The following is a 17834-nucleotide window of genomic DNA, read 5'->3' on the forward strand; positions in this document are numbered from 1 at the left end:
CTAAACATTGTAAGCATTAATGTCATATTTAACATATTCATCGCCGAATTCCATACTGCTTTTCTTGTTCTTGTCGCCATGGTACAGAACACCAAAAAGAATACTCAGAAAGATGGCCATAACTGTGTAGATTGAAACAATTAGGATTTTGTCGACCATGGAGCTCACGTGTTTCCAATTCACATTAGGTGAAGTAACGTCGCCTCTACCGGGGATAGCACTGCTGATGTTGTCATTTCCTGGCATAGCATTACCTTTTTCTTCATCATTAACTTCATTTGTTATCGCCTCCTGTTGACTGTCATCTTCATCTTCAACTGGAGCCTTTAGTTGTCCTTGACAAAAGATTCGTCGAGTAAATAGAACAGCACATTGTAGACACGCTGGAACAGTGTATTGCTCACTGATGCGGTACATTCTTGCGTTGAGTATAACCAGCATTGTTGTGAGGGTATTTAAGACGTACCAAATGAACAGTACTATTGTTATAATTGGCATCGGCTCAGACCTGTCAGGCAGTTCATCGGCCACCAGAGTCATATAGACGGACACTGCAAGTAGAACGGTCAGTGTCAACCCTATTCTGTCACTTCCTTCGTTTGGAAGAAGGAAGACCAACGGAAGAATTGAAATCAAAATGAAGACTGGAGCTATGTAGAGAATAACGGGATTTGTGGGCTTTCTGTCAAAGGCGTATTCTATCGTACCGATCCACAAGAATGATTCAACATTTTGATGACGATAAATACTGTGACTATGGTAGCGCCAGTTTCCGTGGTTTAAGCCGCGTTTGTGAATGCCATGGGTAAAGTTGACAGCGTAAAGAGTGTACATTGGGGTTGTCAAGTCAATGTGACAGTACTGGCGATCGAATGGGTAGTGGGTCGTATCTATGTCGCATCTCGTGTCAATGGTACGCACAAACGTCCAGTATATTCGACCATCACTCATTATGTATACAAGATTCTGCAAAAAAAAACAATTTTAAAATTCAGACTTGCTTTGATTGCAGTATACATATTTATAAACGTTACTGCTTAAAACTGAAAAAGGTTTACGCATCATTTGCTTTTACGATGATAACATATCGATAATCTAAATCTTTAACATGTTGATTCATAGTTGAGGCATTAAGTGGTAGGATTAGTCGGCCTAAAATTCCTTTACAAATGCACGATGGTATGAAATCCTGATTTCAGGAGTAATACTGAATTTAACATCCCTGTTTGACAAAGTACAGTTTTACTTGTATGACTTATCTCTTTCAACACGAAATAAAGGCATATGTCAATAAATATAAAATATCTTACTTCTGTTTCTTTTCGAGAAGATTTGGCTTCATGTGGGTTTCCTATCTCAATCACGGGCTTCCAAACCACATTCTCATCGATGGTCATGAAAGGAACACCGCTCAAAAGAGGATCCCATGTCAACCGTTTATCTTCCCAAGCTAGATGAAATGTCAACACGGTTGTAAATCGTTCTTCAACCTCATCAATGCCAACCAACGTTTCAATTTGGGTGGTAATGTTCAATTTCATTTGCTGAAAACGCGCGCCTAAGGTTGGAAGAAGATTTTTGCTGTAGTTCTTCATAATGTCGAGAAACATTGTCTGAAACTGGGATCTTCCTTGTCTGTCAATGGTGTCCTGGACCTGCTGTACCTGGTCGAAAGGAATGTTGAAATCCGTGTCTATTGCGTTGAAGATATACATTTCTGTTACCGCTGATGTCGTACTGTCGTATGTTTCATTAAAATAGTCTGGTAGCGTTGTCGCGTTTAAATGACTTGCCGTCGGCGAAGTCATACAAGCACATTGTTGTAACCTTACCACCACTACTAGCAATAACACAGGAAAACTAAGCCTGCACATATTGAACTATTTTGCTTCATTTGACAGCGCCCAACAGTTGTCGGGAGATTTATATACACAGGAAAATTTCACGACATGGCGTAGCATTGTATAATTTGCCGTCATAAAGTAAGTAATTTTTGAAAAAGGCAAAGCCAGAAACTTTAATTTTATTGTAATTCTTTTTAATGTGACCTTTGTGAAACGACGTACGTTAAACATGTCAGAGACGGAATATTTTTCATATAAAAATGTAAAAGCGACACTCGTATTTTAAATCAATACATACAACTGTTTACATCACAAATATAAATTTTAAGTGATTAACCTTTAACTTCTTTCTAAATAATGCATTTATGGAAAATATTAATAACTGATAGCAAGATTTAACCTTGTATTTAAACGAACAAATATTAAATGCTTTGTGGGTTCTAAATTAAAAATTTACAATGATCAACTGTTGTCTTATCAGGTATAAGTACCGTGTTTTATGCAAATTTCTAACAAATTAAACTCGGTATCCTTCATAAGAACCATTGCTTTCGAACCTTTTCGGTAAATAAACACCATTGTATTACTTGTGTTTAACCTTATTTGGGAGTAAGTTGTGGGTAAATTCAAGTTTTACTGCAAGGAAATATAATCAGATCGCTTAATGCTGTTTCGGGTAGCTACGACCTTGTAACTGTTTTAAGAGATATTAGTGAAAACAGCAATTAATATCCATATCGATGACGCTTGAAACCATACCGTAATGACATTATGAAAAACAATTAAAACAATTACAATAAAAGTATACTTAGATGATTATATTTGAATATATATATTTATATTTCTATCCAGACAACATCGGGCATGAGAAAAATCAGAGCCATGCTGTTTGCGTGATTAATCCATGGTATTTATCTGTTTTGTCATAAAAAAACCGACACCATGGAACCAAAATAGTTAAACTAATTGAAATGCTTTCTTTTCAAATACCACGATCTCCGGTTTGGGCAGTGTGATTTTTTTTTATATTTGCACATGAATAACTTGTTGCATTATTTAATTGAAGGCCTTATAGTCGATAAGTCGACAAAATGAATAACGTTGTTCAAAATTATGTTCACCCGAGGTATCAACGATAAACATCTGAATGTTAATGTATGATAAGAAATCCTAACATTGTACGCACGGTGACTCCCGTATTGCAATTAAGGGTATGATAAGATATCCTAACATTGTACGCACGGTCACTCCCGTATTGCAATTAAGGTTATGATAAGATATCCTAACATTGTACGCTCGGTGAGTCTCGAACTGCAAGGGTATGATGAGAAATCCTTACGTTATACGCACGGTGACTCCCGTACTGCAAGGGAATGATAAGAAAGCCCAACATTGTACGCACGGTGACTCCCATACTGCAAGGGAATGATAAGAAATCCTTACGTTATACGCACGGTGACTCCCATACTGCAAGGGAATGATAAGAAAGCCCAACATTGTACGCACGGTGACTCCCATACTGCAAGGGTATGATAAGAAATCCCAACATTGCACGCACGGTGACTCCCATACTGCAAGGGAATGATAAGAAAGCCCAACATTGTACGCACGGTGACTCCCATACTGCAAGGGAATGATAAGAAAGCCCAACATTGTACGCACGGTGACTCCCATACTGCAAGGGTATGATAAGAAATCCCAACATTGCACGCACGGTGACTCCCATACTGCAAGGGTATGATAAGAAAGCCTAACATTGCACGCACGGTGACTCCTATACTGCAAGGGAATGATAAGAAAACCCAACATTGTACGCACGGTGACTCCCATACTGCAAGGGAATGATAAGAAAGCCAAACATTGTACGCACGGTGACTCCCATACTGCAAGGGTATGATAAGAAATCCCAACATTGTACACACGGTGACTCCTATACTGCAAGGGTATGATAAGAAATCCCAACATCGTACACACGGTGACTCCCATACTGCAAGGGTATGATAAGAAATCCCAACATCGTACACACGGTGACTCCTATACTGCAAGGGTATGATAAGAAATCCCAACATTGCACGCACGGTGACTCCCATACTGCAAGGGTATGATAAGAAATCCCAACATCGTACACACGGTGACTCCCATACTGCAAGGGAATGATAAGAAAGCCCAACATTGTACGCACGGTGACTCCCATACTGCAAGGGAATGATAAGAAAGCCCAACATTGTACGCACGGTGACTCCCATACTGCAAGGGAATGATAAGAAAGCCCAACATTGTACGCACGGTGACTCCCGTACTGCAAGGGAATGATAAGAAAACCCAACATTGTACGCACAGTGACTCCCATACTGCAAGGGAATGATAAGAAAGCCCAACATTGTACGCACGGTGACTCCCATACTGCAAGGGAATGATAAGAAAGCCCAACATTGTACGCACGGTGACTCCCATACTGCAAGGGTATGATAAGAAATCCCAACATTGCACGCACGGTGACTCCCATACTGCAAGGGTATGATAAGAAATCCTAACATTGCACGCACGGTGACTCCTTTTCTGCAAGGGAATGATAAGAAAACCCAACATTGTACGCACGGTGACTCCCATACTGCAAGGGAATGATAAGAAAGCCAAACATTGTACGCACGGTGACTCCCATACTGCAAGGGTATGATAAGAAATCCCAACATTGTACACACGGTGACTCCTATACTGCAAGGGTATGATAAGAAATCCCAACATCGTACACACGGTGACTCCCATACTGCAAGGGTATGATAAGAAATCCCAACATCGTACACACGGTGACTCCTATACTGCAAGGGTATGATAAGAAATCCCAACATTGCACGCACGGTGACTCCCATACTGCAAGGGTATGATAAGAAATCCCAACATCGTACACACGGTGACTCCCATACTGCAAGGGAATGATAAGAAAGCCCAACATTGCACGCACGGTGCCTCCCATACTGCAAGGGAATGATAAGAAATCCCAACATTGCACGCACGGTGAGTCCCATACTGCAAGGGAATGATAAGAAAGCCCAACATTGTACGCACGGTGACTCCCATACTGCAAGGGAATGATAAGAAAACCCAACATTGTACGCACGGTGACTCCCATACTGCAAGGGTATGATAAGAAATCCCAACATCGTACACACGGTGACTCCCATACTGCAAGGGAATGATAAGAAAGCCAAACATTGTACGCACGGAGCCTCCCATACTGCAAGGGAATGATAAGAAATCCCAACATTGCACGCACGGTGAGTCCCATACTGCAAGGGAATGATAAGAAAGCCCAACATTGTACGCACGGTGACTCCCATACTGCAAGGGAATGATAAGAAAACCCAACATTGTACGCTCGGTGACTCCCATACTGCAAGGGAATGATAAGAAAGCCAAACATTGTACACACGGTGACTCCCATACTGCAAGGGAATGATAAGAAAGCCCAACATTGTACGCACGGTGACTCCCATACTGCAAGGGTATGATAAGAAATCCCAACATTGCACGCACGGTGAGTCCCATACTGCAAGGGAATGATAAGAAAGCCCAACATTGCACGCACGGTGACTCCCATACTGCAAGGGAATGATAAGAAAGCCCAACATTGTACGCACGGTGAGTCTCGAACTGCAAGGGAATGATAAGAAAGCCCAACATTGTACGCACGGTGACTCCCATACTGCAAGGGAATGATAAGAAAGCCCAACATTGCACGCACGGTGACTCCCATACTGCAAGGGTATGATAAGAAAGCCCAACATTGCACGCACGGTGACTCCCATACTGCAAGGGAATGATAAGAAAGCCCAACTTTGTACGCACGGTGAGTCTCGAACTGCAAGGGAATGATAAGAAAGCCCAATATTGCACGCACGGTGACTCCCATACTGCAAGGGAATGATAAGAAAGCCCAACATTGCACGCACGGTGACTCCCATACTGCAAGGGTATGATAAGAAAGCCCAACATCGTACACACGGTGACTCCCATACTGCAAGGGTATGATAAGAAATCCCAACATTGTACGCACGGTGACTCCCATACTGCAAGGGTATGATAAGAAAGCCCAACATCGTACACACGGTGACTCCCATACTGCAAGGGAATGATAAGAAATCCCAACATTGTACGCACGGTGACTCCCATACTGCAAGGGAATGATAAGAAATCCTTACGTTATACGCACGGTGACTCCCATACTGCAAGGGAATGATAAGAAATCCCAACATTGTACGCACGGTGAGTCTCGAACTGCAAGGGTATGATAAGAAAGCCCAACATTGTACGCACGGTGACTCCCATACTGCAAGGGAATGATAAGAAAGCCCAACATTGTACGCACGGTGAGTCTCGAACTGCAAGGGAATGATAAGAAAGCCCAACATTGCACGCACGGTGACTCCCATACTGCAAGGGAATGATAAGAAAGCCCAACATTGTACGCACGGTGACTCCCATACTGCAAGGGAATGATAAGAAATCCTTACGTTATACGCACGGTGACTCCCATACTGCAAGGGAATGATAAGAAATCCTTACGTTATACGCACGGTGACTCCCATACTGCAAGGGAATGATAAGAAAGCCCAACATTGTACGCACGGTGACTCCCATACTGCAAGGGAATGATAAGAAAGCCCAACATTGTACGCACGGTGACTCCCATACTGCAAGGGAATGATAAGAAAGCCCAACATTGCACGCACGGTGACTCCCATACTGCAAGGGAATGATAAGAAAGCCCAACATTGTACGCTCGGTGACTCCCATACTGCAAGGGAATGATAAGAAAGCCAAACATTGTACGCACGGTGACTCGAACTGCAAGGGAATGATAAGAAAGCCAAACATTGTACGCACGGTGACTCCCATACTGCAAGGGAATGATAAGAAAGCCCAACATTGTACGCACGGTGACTCCCATACTGCAAGGGAATGATAAGAAATCCTTACGTTATACGCACGGTTAAGAAAGCCCAACATTGTACGCACGGTGACTCCCATACTGCAAGGGAATGATAAGAAATCCCAACATCGTACACACGGTGACTCCCATACTGCAAGGGTATGATAAGAAAGCCCAACATTGTACGCACGGTGACTCCCATACTGCAAGGGTATGATAAGAAAGCCCAACATTGCACGCACGGTGACTCCCATACTGCAAGGGAATGATAAGAAAGCCCAACATTGTACGCACGGTGACTCCCATACTGCAAGGGTATGATAAGAAAGCCCAACATTGTACGCACGGTGACTCCCATACTGCAAGGGAATGATAAGAAAGCCAAACATTGTACGCACGGTGACTCCCATACTGCAAGGGAATGATAAGAAAGCCCAACATTGTACGCACGGTGACTCCCATACTGCAAGGGAATGATAAGAAAACCCAACATTGTACGCACGGTGACTCCCATACTGCAAGGGAATGATAAGAAAGCCCAACATTGTACGCACGGTGACTCCCATACTGCAAGGGAATGATAAGAAAGCCAAACATTGCACGCACGGTGCCTCCCATACTGCAAGGGAATGATAAGAAAGCTCAACATTGTACGCACGGTGACTCCCATACTGCAAGGGTATGATAAGAAATCCTAACACTATACGGACGGTGACTGCCGTACTGCAAGGGTATGATAAGAAATCCTAACATTGTTCGCACGGTGACTCCCGTAATGCAAGGGTACTCGTCTGTAATTTAAATGCAAATGCTAGAAAATTCTGCAACTGCCTTAACAAATCCCGTGTTTAAAGATAGGCAACCCCTTTTCCTTGTGGTTTACTGCGAGGAAACACACACAATTATGCCCCATGTGCACCAGGTTGGCACTTATTGCGAGTGACTATTGTTGAGGGAGTTTTTATAAACTTTACTAAATGGGATTAATCAAAGACTTGGACATGTGTTTTTAGAGTTGCATAAACTGAGAATATTTTTCGTTTTGCATTTAACATGTGAACGGGTAAACAGAGCAAGTCTGATATAACGTTATCGATTGGCACAGTGGAATTCTTTAAAAACTTGAATTAAACAAACACCGTTGATCAAGTATTAGTCCTTTAGTTCTTACACTGTTAGATATACTATTAAAAGACACCTAAACAAAGAAAATAAACAGGGACAGGCCTAGAAGTATAAAAATGTTTTGCTGCGAGAGGTTAGGGAAAACAACTATATTGTTATCATCTGTAACGTGTTTTTTTAATATATATATATATATATTAATTCCTTATGTTACATAAAATCATATATATGTATATAAAATTAAACGTCCGTATATTAAACGTCCGTATATAAGTGAACTTAATCATGTTTACTTTGTTTCATGCATAGGTTGTAACTGTTTGATACAAAGTCTCTCTCTCTCTCTCTCTCTCTCTCTCTCTCTCTAAATAGTTCTGGATACCTATTGACCAATTAGACTTGGGCTAACTATGACCAAACCAAATAATAAAATAAGTGTATACAATCGGCTGCAGATGTTGAACGAACAATTATATCTAACTCCGAATTAGGTCGATATTTAGACTCAAAATAAAATATTTTTAGAGAGTTACATAGTATAAATAGCACTCCGTTAGGTAGACTAGTGGGCGGGACTGATCTTTAATATCGCAACGTTTATTTAGCCTCAATCTTTATTGGGAGATGTTTTCAAGTTTAATGGTAGCATATTTCCCTTTATAAAAATAGAATCATTCTTAGAATACTCCATTCGAACATCGTGTTTTTGAGCCATATGTTCCACAAGTTTCCTGTGGCTTCGGAAATCCATTTTGCAATATTCACAACGAGGCTTTTGACCACTGTGTGTCCACATGTGCTGTCGAAGGTTGCTATTACACGAGAACGCTTTACCGCACTCTGTACAGCTGGACTTCTTTTCCGAATGCTGTCGATGCATGTGTTTTGTCAAAGATGCTGTGTGTCCAAATAATTTCCCACACACTTTACAAGGAACAACATCTGGCATTGGTTGTTCATCAGAAACATGGTTCTTTACTACAATGTGATGCTTTAATATTTCTTTTCTGGAAAATGGTTGCAGGCACACTTTACATGTAAATGTTTTGCGTATACCATCTTTTGGATGATTTTGCTCTTTATGCTTAAATAATGAGCCTCTACTTTTGTACGCGGCATCGCACTGGTCACATTTATAATTAAGTTCCTCGTTATGGGTATTCAAGTGGGCCCTTAAAGCGGTATGTCCACGATACATCTGACCACAAACATAGCAGGGAACCAAATCTGCAAAACCATGTTTCCATTCCATATGTGTTTTCATGTTTCTGCGATCGGTGAAAGATATGCCGCACAAACTGCAAAGGTCTTCTTTAAGTCCATGTACATCCCTACCATGTATTACTACCAGTCTTGAAGACGGAAACCACTTATTGCATTCTTCAAGCCGACATTGAACACTGGAGAAACCATCCCTTTTCTTTTCAGTTAACCATGCGTCTTTCCCGCAGTAGTGCTCGCGTAACTGAAGTAAACAAGAAAACCACGATCCACATTTTTCACATTTTCTGTCCACTAAAGATTGGTGGTTTTCGGAAACATGTGCTGCAACGTGTTCACTGCATTCAAATACAGTTTTGCATATGTAACATTTTCTTTCACTTTCATCATCTACACAAGCTGGCCTGATATGGTAAGTAAAGTCGGTAATGTTGGTAAATTCCATACCACAAGATCCTAAATGTTTGTAAACGAAGATATGATTTTGCAAGTAATGGTATTTAAGGGAAAAGGAATTGTAAAATTCTTCCTTGCATTCAACACAAGTGGCCACATCGTTTTTCGTATCATCTTTGCCAAAACAAAGCTTCATTGTGAAAGCTGCTACTTCGTCTCTGATATCTCTTACGCCGTAATTGACTGTATTTGTAAGACGAGGGATCTCACAAATACAAGAATGAAGTGCAAGCCACTTTGTTGGCAGAATAATGTGGCACCGTTTACAAAGTTCTACAGATTGCCTTAATTTGTCCATGTGCGATTTCAAGTGCTTTTGACAAAACTCTTCATCTTTCGATTTCAATTCAATGCTGCAGCAGGGACAAATATCACACTGTTTGCTCCCTTCACCCATCATGCCATAGTCTCTAGAAAATTTCACTATTTTCGAAGCAAACCCATCAATACTTTCACCATTCAAACTTTTTTTCTTGTCAGTGCTGACACATTTTTTCTCATTAAGGTTTTGTTCCAAAAAATCAATCAACCTCTTATCACATTCTTGAATAGCCTTTTTTCTAAAGATAATAGTTGAGTCGAGACTGCCAAATTTTTCCTCAAGGTCATTTTCTTGGTCAATACCTAAACTGAGTTCCCTAGAATCTTTCTCTATAACTTGGCCTATCTGTCTCTTTTTAGCAGTTGTTTTGCGACCCTTTTTAATTTTTCTTTTCTTGCCTTTACTCAGCACTTTACCATTTTCAGCTACAGAAGGCTCATCTACATCATCATCATCATCATTTGGAATATCTAATTCAACTTTAACCTCTCTATATGTTATATTCCCTTCATCATTTGCACCATCCTTACCAGAGGGGAAATCAACCCGGATAATGTTTTTCTTCGCACTATGAGTATTATCGTCGTTTTCCACATGATTTACAATAAGATTTGATTTTTGTTTCCTTTGAGCTTTTTCAGTATTAACTTTAGAATTCTTTGATTTGCCTCTTACTCTTTTTTCTTTTATATTGTTATGTGATACATTTAACGAAGGCTTTTGACATTTTCTGATACCATCCTCAATTTCATTGCCTTTGTCCAGAGTTTCAACTCCACCTGAAAGTTCATCCACATAGTTCTCAATGTCTGTGTCATCATCATCATACAAATTAGCTTCATCTTTTACTTCATGAATTTCAGATTCTTTGGTTTCTTCTTTTGAGGTGTCATCTGTTTTCTCTGTAGGGTTATTTCTGTCATTCACACTACTTTTATCCAATGTTAAATGGTGTCCAGGTTTGACAGAAGTCAAAAGAGAAATTCCTTTCACATCGTGTCCCGTTTCTGAAGATTCTTCAATAGACAACATCGTAAGAAACTTAAATACATTTTTTGTTTACGTTTATCTTAAATGCTGTTATTTTTTATCATTTCACGGATGATAGAATATTAAAGAAAAATGTAAAGGATATTAATAATTTAGACAACACAATAAGTAAATGAAATTAATTTATAGATTTATATTTACGATATATCGTATCATTTCAAAAAAAATGTCACAATACAGTTGTAGTTATTAGCAAAAAATGAGAAACTAAAATCAAATTTCAACATCAATCAGGTACCTGTGCAGAAATCTGGAAACTTGAGAAGCTGAGGGGTTTGTTTGAGGAATTCCCGTCCCTGTTGGCTTCCCTCATACAGGAATGTGTGTTTCTCCACATGAGAAGCCAGAACCAGAGCTTCGTATCCATCTTTCAGTAAGGCTGAAACCTGGAGCAAAATCACTTTTTCACAAAGAGTGTCTAAATGTAGTATCAATTTAGAAGAAAATTTTATTTTTAGAAAGAAGACTCAGAAGTAATCAATTTATTAGAAACATAATGAAGAGTTTAACATAAGATGCAATTCCTTTTATTGTTATTTTGAGTAACACAGGTCGACAACAGAAGAGACTCAAACAGTTGCATTCAAGTGTCGCTTCTGGAAGATAGAGGCTCCTCAGAAATCTTCATAAATTTGTTTTTTCGAAGTACATGTATTTTCAAATATTTCAAATGCAGATATGTTTACTGAACTAAAGCCACTAAATCACTGGTGTCCCAACGGAATACATGCCAAGGATGTCATGGTGAACGGCCATGAAATATGTTGTGCTTGGGATCCCTGGACCCTATTTGTGTCGAACGCTGAGTGTCCATCATGGGCTCAGCCCTCAATATGCATGCCTGAAGCTGAGCCCTCGAAATGCATGCACCTTGAAGCAATATAGAATCTTTACTGAACAGTTCAGACTGAGCCCTCAACATGCATGCCTCATACATGGTATATTGGACAGTTTATAGCTGGGCCCTTTCCATAAGGAAGTAATTGCCACAAAGCTGTTTAGATTTCACTCATTAAAGAACACACTTTTGACTAAAACAAGTTAAGTTTCTGAACACCATTTCAGTCCATTGCAATGTTTAAAATCCAAATATATAACTTTATTACATGCAAGGTTTTGAAATGGTGCCCCCCCCCCTTCTCTACATATATGTAGAGCAAAATACATCTGTCTGTCTTGTAACTTTATTATATGCAAGGTTTTGAAATGGTGCCCCTCCCCCTGTATCCATATATGTAGAGCAAAATACATCTGTCCGTCTTTTACCTCGTGCTTCACATAAGATGCAATTCCATTGTCATTTTGAGTAACACAGAGGTTGACAATAACTATTTTTCCAAAGGAACCAGAAGCGACTCAAACAGTTGCATTCAAGTGCCACTTTATGAAGATAGAAGCTCCTCAGAAATCTTTGTAAATTGGTCCTTTAAGGTACAATGTACAGGGATCACAAGCACACTATATTTCATGGAGGTTCACCATAACTTTTATGCCATGTTTTCCGTAAGATACAAGTACATGTGCATAATACAACTTCTCGATAAAAACACAGAACTATTATGATGTGTGTACTTGTAACTCACCAATGATTGAATTTTTTCTTTTGCTTCGTTTACATCCATTTTCTGCAACTCTCAGCCTGCAATAATAAAAAAAAAAACATACATCATTTTCCAATTTTCTCACAGAATCACAACATGTGACAAGAAACCAAAATTTTCTTTTTAACAAAATGAATACCGTATTTTCTCGACTATAAGGCGATTCGCTTATAAGACGGCCCCCTAACTTTGCCCATGAAATCTGGTGCTTTTTGTTTCGACTCGCTTATAAGACGGGGTCAATTTATAAGCAAATCTGTATGAAAAAGTATTATATTTTTGTGATATTGTTATTACAGGATGATGATTAAGTACTGTTCAGACTGAGGTCACCAATAATCAATAGCATATGCTGCGAACATATTAACCCTTACCATTAAGTAGAAAAATATGGTAGTAGTCACAAAATATATTTTTCTTTTATTAAACCTACAGGAATGGTCAAACCCCAATTTCAAATAACACAGGATATGTGTGAAAAGATAAATGTTTTTTGAAGTTAAATAGCCACATGACCACAGATTCTCCAGTTAAAAGAGTGCCAAAATATCATCATTTTTTATCTGTACCCAAACCACACACTTGTTTTAGTTATGGTCATTTAATGCCAAATGAGTTAAACATAAAAATGTGTTTAAATCAAGAAGAATCAGCTTATTTTGGCATCAATGCTTTCAATTCAGTCATGTAAGGTAACTCAAAATACATCTCAACTGTTTGGAAAACTGCTGAAAACTCAATTTTTCAAGCTTGTCATTCTTTATTATGCACCTTGATCATAAATATACCGGGTAGATATTTTAAGAACTTCATGAACATAATCGAAAATTCATCAAAATGGAGTAGTTTCCATAAAACATGCAGATTAAGATTTTAATTTTTAGACTGATTTCCAATGCCTAGCTGTTGAACAAATTTATACATGTTCTTAGAAAAAGAAGAAAAACCTAATACTGTTGTATATTTTTAAATCCACCTCTTTAAACATGTCTGCATGGTTTACACAGGTAAACCCCAAAACATTTAAATGTTTACAATCCCTAGCCCCAACTTCTAAATTTTAAAATAGGTGTAAGCTGAGTTTCTGACTTTATCTTGATTTTACACAATAAAAATGCTTATCATAAAAATTGTTCCCTTTTAAAGCCAAAACACTCTTATAAATGTAAACATTACACAAATTATAAAAAGAATAGAATAGTCAGCTGATATTTATCCTGTTATAAGGGACTTAAAGCTGCAAACAAATAGATTGACAGTTCTGACATTTTTGAAGAAAATTCACCATTGAGTTAATGTGGTATGGAGAGTTATGGACACCAAAATCAAAAATATAAAAAGTAATACCCAAATCCTTAAAAGCTGGGACCAGTCATAAAAAACACGAGGCTGGTCAGTACCAGGAGGCAGACAAGGAGGCAGGAGGCCACCCCCTAAGTTTTTTTTAGTTCATATCTACTGTATGACTTTAACTTTAAGAGAAAAATTGGGATTATTTTGAAATATATATGTCTTTTCAAATAAAATGTAAAAGTGTTTTTCATTATTGGAATTCCTTAATTGGATGTAATTATGTATAATTGATATCATATGAATGGTCTGATTTGACTTGCTTTGGGGATTTTGTCCTACACCCGTCAGTACCATCCAGTTATGGGGTATACATAAGATGTACAGTACATGGTGTTAACTAAAACTAGTAAAGACATGCTTATAAAGGTTCTTTAAGTTAACACTGTTTCATTTAAACAGTTTAAAGGAAAACATAATACACCAGCAGTGGTAATAGTTGGCACAAGCTTGCAAGCCCTTCACTTGTAAATGCTTTCCTGGCTTACTCAAATTATGGATTTTACATAGCAGGGCATATTTATATGGCAAGCACCAGTATCAGGGCAGTTAATAGTCTAAAATAATAGACGTGTTATACGGGATTCTTCCAATCCCTAACGTCTAAACGGGAATGTGCAAAAAACGGGGGTGTTTTAAAAATATTGAAATTGTTTTAAGTGAAGTATTTTATGGTTGAAATTGATTTATAAAGAGTTATATTCATATTTTACCATGTTCGTGAAATGTTATTTTGCACTAAACAAGCATTTAATGCATTAAAACAAGTTGTTTACCTTTCCAATAAAACGAAAGTTGACTGACACAGACAACAATTATGCGAAGGGGAACAACTCAATACAATCGTAATAACTCGGCCTCCTCCGACAAAGCTTCGAGATAGACCTCGTTATACAATCGTAACAACCCGGCCATGGCCGAAGTGTTCCGAGCGATTTAAAACTGTGCCCAAAAGCCTTGCAGGTGCCCTTCATGTATATATTGTTATGTTTTGACAGAATGAAATGAAGAAAAGCCGTCAAACTCATAATTATAAGTTGGATATTTATTTTTTGTGTACGGAACTAATATAAAATAACATTATCTGGTAATATTTTTGGTTTTTATTATATTTTATAGACGCAATATGCTTTAACCCGGAATCCTGATCGGAACAACTACCCACTTTTGATACTAAACAATTTGTACGTGAAGGATTTGCCATATCAAAAATCTAAAAAAAATCTGTCAACGTACAATTATATGGACAAGGTAGTTTAAAATAAAAAAGACGTTCGAAAACAGGATTCTTCTTCTCCCTATTGAGAAGGATTTGCAAGATACTTTCATGCCTTTACAAAAGTTAATTTATGGGGTTCAGGATTATTTTTTCCGTTAGTAAGGTATTGACTAAAATAATACTAGTAGTTACATCATTGTTTATTATTAAAATTTGTGACATATGATCATGAAGCTTGTGCAAAATTGGGGCATCAAAAAGGGCAATCAATGTGGCTAATATATGAGAAGCTATGGTTGTTGAAAATTACACAATTTGGTAGCGAAGGAATGCACCACACAAAAGCCTTTTTCAATCAAAGTTCTGTTTATTTCCTTGTTTAAACATAATATACAGCACCATTTCCTTATTTGCAACGTTTCTGGGAATTTTGCTACATGTTTTTCCTGAAAAACCTTGCCAAAAGTAATTATAAAAAAAGTTGAACACTGATAACCCGTACGAAATTAATAATCATTTATCGTTTATAAAGTCATTATTGTGCCTAGTGATGTACTGAATGATTGATTGCATAACATAAAATAATAATATTTAAGTGCTAATAGAATAGGTACCCACGTTTGGTTTCGATAAGCGATTAGAACAATAAAATCATTGCTTTGTTTTGTTTTTGTTGTGACTGTTAGAGTTACCTTCCTTGTTTATTTATCACTTAGTCAAAACGTCTGATACTGAAACGGTAAGCAGTGAGTAAAGTTATTCGATAATGCCCCTCTAGATTGTCATACACCTACTTGTATCAATGTACACACCTTATCGCAAAAATAAGCGTACGGTACAGTGCTGTACACGAATTGTGTAAAAGCATGTGTTTTGAACTTCGCATATTAAGATGATAAATATTACAGTATGATTTGCTGGAAAATATGATAAAATTGACATTTTATTTTTTGTTTTGTTTTTAAACTTATGCAGTTGTCCTATTTGAGCGATTTAAACTAATCTTATGCCTTCCAGATTCGTTTACATCCGAATGTTTATTTTATTAACTTGACAAATAAGTATAAATTAATGACTTATAATAATAGCAATGCTTTACTGTAGCATGTTTGGCCACTACAATAAAAGGTGCGAAAAGTGGCCATGAATAAACAAGAGTTTAAAACTTATAACTTTGCTTATCCAGTGTAAACATGTTAAACTTATGTGTCTACTTAAAAATCAAGTGTAGACGAGTACATCCAGCTCGAGTTCATGATTTTATTGCGTTTTTTTTATAAAAGCATCTGATGAAGTTTTGTACTGTGAACCGGGTTACATAAGTGTTCTTGTTTTAAAGAAACTGTGTCACAGATTGGCACCAAAAAAGTTTTTTTCTGTAACGAATCTTAGGACTATTATCTAGTAGAATGTGTTACGCTTTGGTATCATAATTGTAAAAAAAGTACCAAAATGTAAAAAAAAAAAAATGTGTCGGGAGACCGGGTTTGAACCCCCATCGCCAAAATTTAAGTCCAGTGTCTTACTCACTGAGCTACAAAGTCTTATACTAATCGGGTGACATAATTAAACTATACACCTACGTCGGTATAATCACGTGATAACACCAACTAGCCAATCACACATAAGGAATGAATTATACCTGGTAGACATACCAAGTAATCTTTTTAATGGAAAAATACGAAATAACTGCTAAAGTTAAATAAATTGTAAACAATGTGGCACTTCAGTTAGTAAGTTCCAATACATTGACAAGTTTATGTCAGTTTTCGACAATTTTCTTCTTTTTTTTCGCTATTTTATCATACGTGAGACAGCCCCTTTAAATACTCGCTGAAAAAAGTTTGAGACTAATGATGATAACGTAAAATTGTTTATTAGACAATTATATCAGATTAATATTAAATTGTTTACCATTTTGAGATGTTTTAACTTCTTATAAAGATGTTGGTTTATAAATAGTTTACTATTTGGGGGGGGGGGGTAAAACAATGACGAAATTAGACACGTGACGGAGAAACTAGAATTAATGTTTTCTTTGCTCCGAGACTGGAAAACAGATACTTTAAATTAGTCTTAATGTTTAACGTCATAATTAATTAATTAAAAACACGTGTTGAGCATGTGTACAAAACTGTTATCCATATTGTTGCAGTCCTACTTAGTTTTAGAGAAACTGCGGAATAAGCAAAGTCTCGCAAATTCTTTAACCCAATTAAGACAATGTTAGTTCGACGTTAACATAATATGTTGTCACCAATCAAAAATATTTCTTTATTATTTTAATACAAATTATTATAAGACGCTTGACTTGAACTATTTATTGCATTACTCATAATTTGAATAATAGCTACTGCAGTAGTGGAAAATTGCGTTAAGTTTAATTGAGGCAATGGCGTTCGGACAAACTGCGCGGATACCGCCAACAATCTGCAGTTACAATTCGATGCAGTATCTAGCTATGGCCATGATACTGGTATTTAAGTCCATCTTAAAAAAAATACAGAGATTTAAATTGTTGAATTCAGCAATGGTGGGCATTTGCGTACTTATAAAAAAATTCAAACGGTCTACAAGTAAATACCGTATCCGCATACCGTGAGTGCATGTGTTTATTATTCGCCTCTAATTAAGCTACGCTGGACCACAGCTAAATATTAATTGGCAGCACATGTACGCATAGCTGCTCTCTCCATTGACTGTCAATATTGACCTA

The 17834-nt window shown here is 37.7% G+C and overlaps 2 protein-coding genes across 2 annotated transcripts; both read right to left on the reverse strand.

Moving 5' to 3' along the window:
- On the reverse strand, positions 1 to 1715 carry LOC128219255 (acetylcholine receptor subunit alpha-1-A-like). The gene is made up of 2 exons (XM_052927068.1): positions 1311 to 1715; positions 1 to 966 (listed from the first exon to the last, which is right to left on the reverse strand). Exons 1-2 carry the CDS (start codon positions 1713 to 1715, stop codon positions 1 to 3), a joined length of 1371 nt encoding a protein of 456 aa, XP_052783028.1.
- A 6345-nt stretch (positions 1716 to 8060) lies between these two features.
- On the reverse strand, positions 8061 to 15811 carry LOC128218917 (zinc finger protein 26-like). The gene is made up of 4 exons (XM_052926691.1): positions 15737 to 15811; positions 12532 to 12587; positions 11187 to 11334; positions 8061 to 10914 (listed from the first exon to the last, which is right to left on the reverse strand). Exons 2-4 carry the CDS (start codon positions 12568 to 12570, stop codon positions 8507 to 8509), a joined length of 2595 nt encoding a protein of 864 aa, XP_052782651.1. The 5' UTR covers positions 12571 to 12587; positions 15737 to 15811; the 3' UTR covers positions 8061 to 8506.
- Between the last annotated feature and the right edge of the window lie 2023 nt (positions 15812 to 17834).

Source organism: Mya arenaria, chromosome 15 (genome assembly GCF_026914265.1).
Source record: "Mya arenaria isolate MELC-2E11 chromosome 15, ASM2691426v1".
NCBI lineage: Eukaryota > Metazoa > Mollusca > Bivalvia > Myida > Myidae > Mya > Mya arenaria.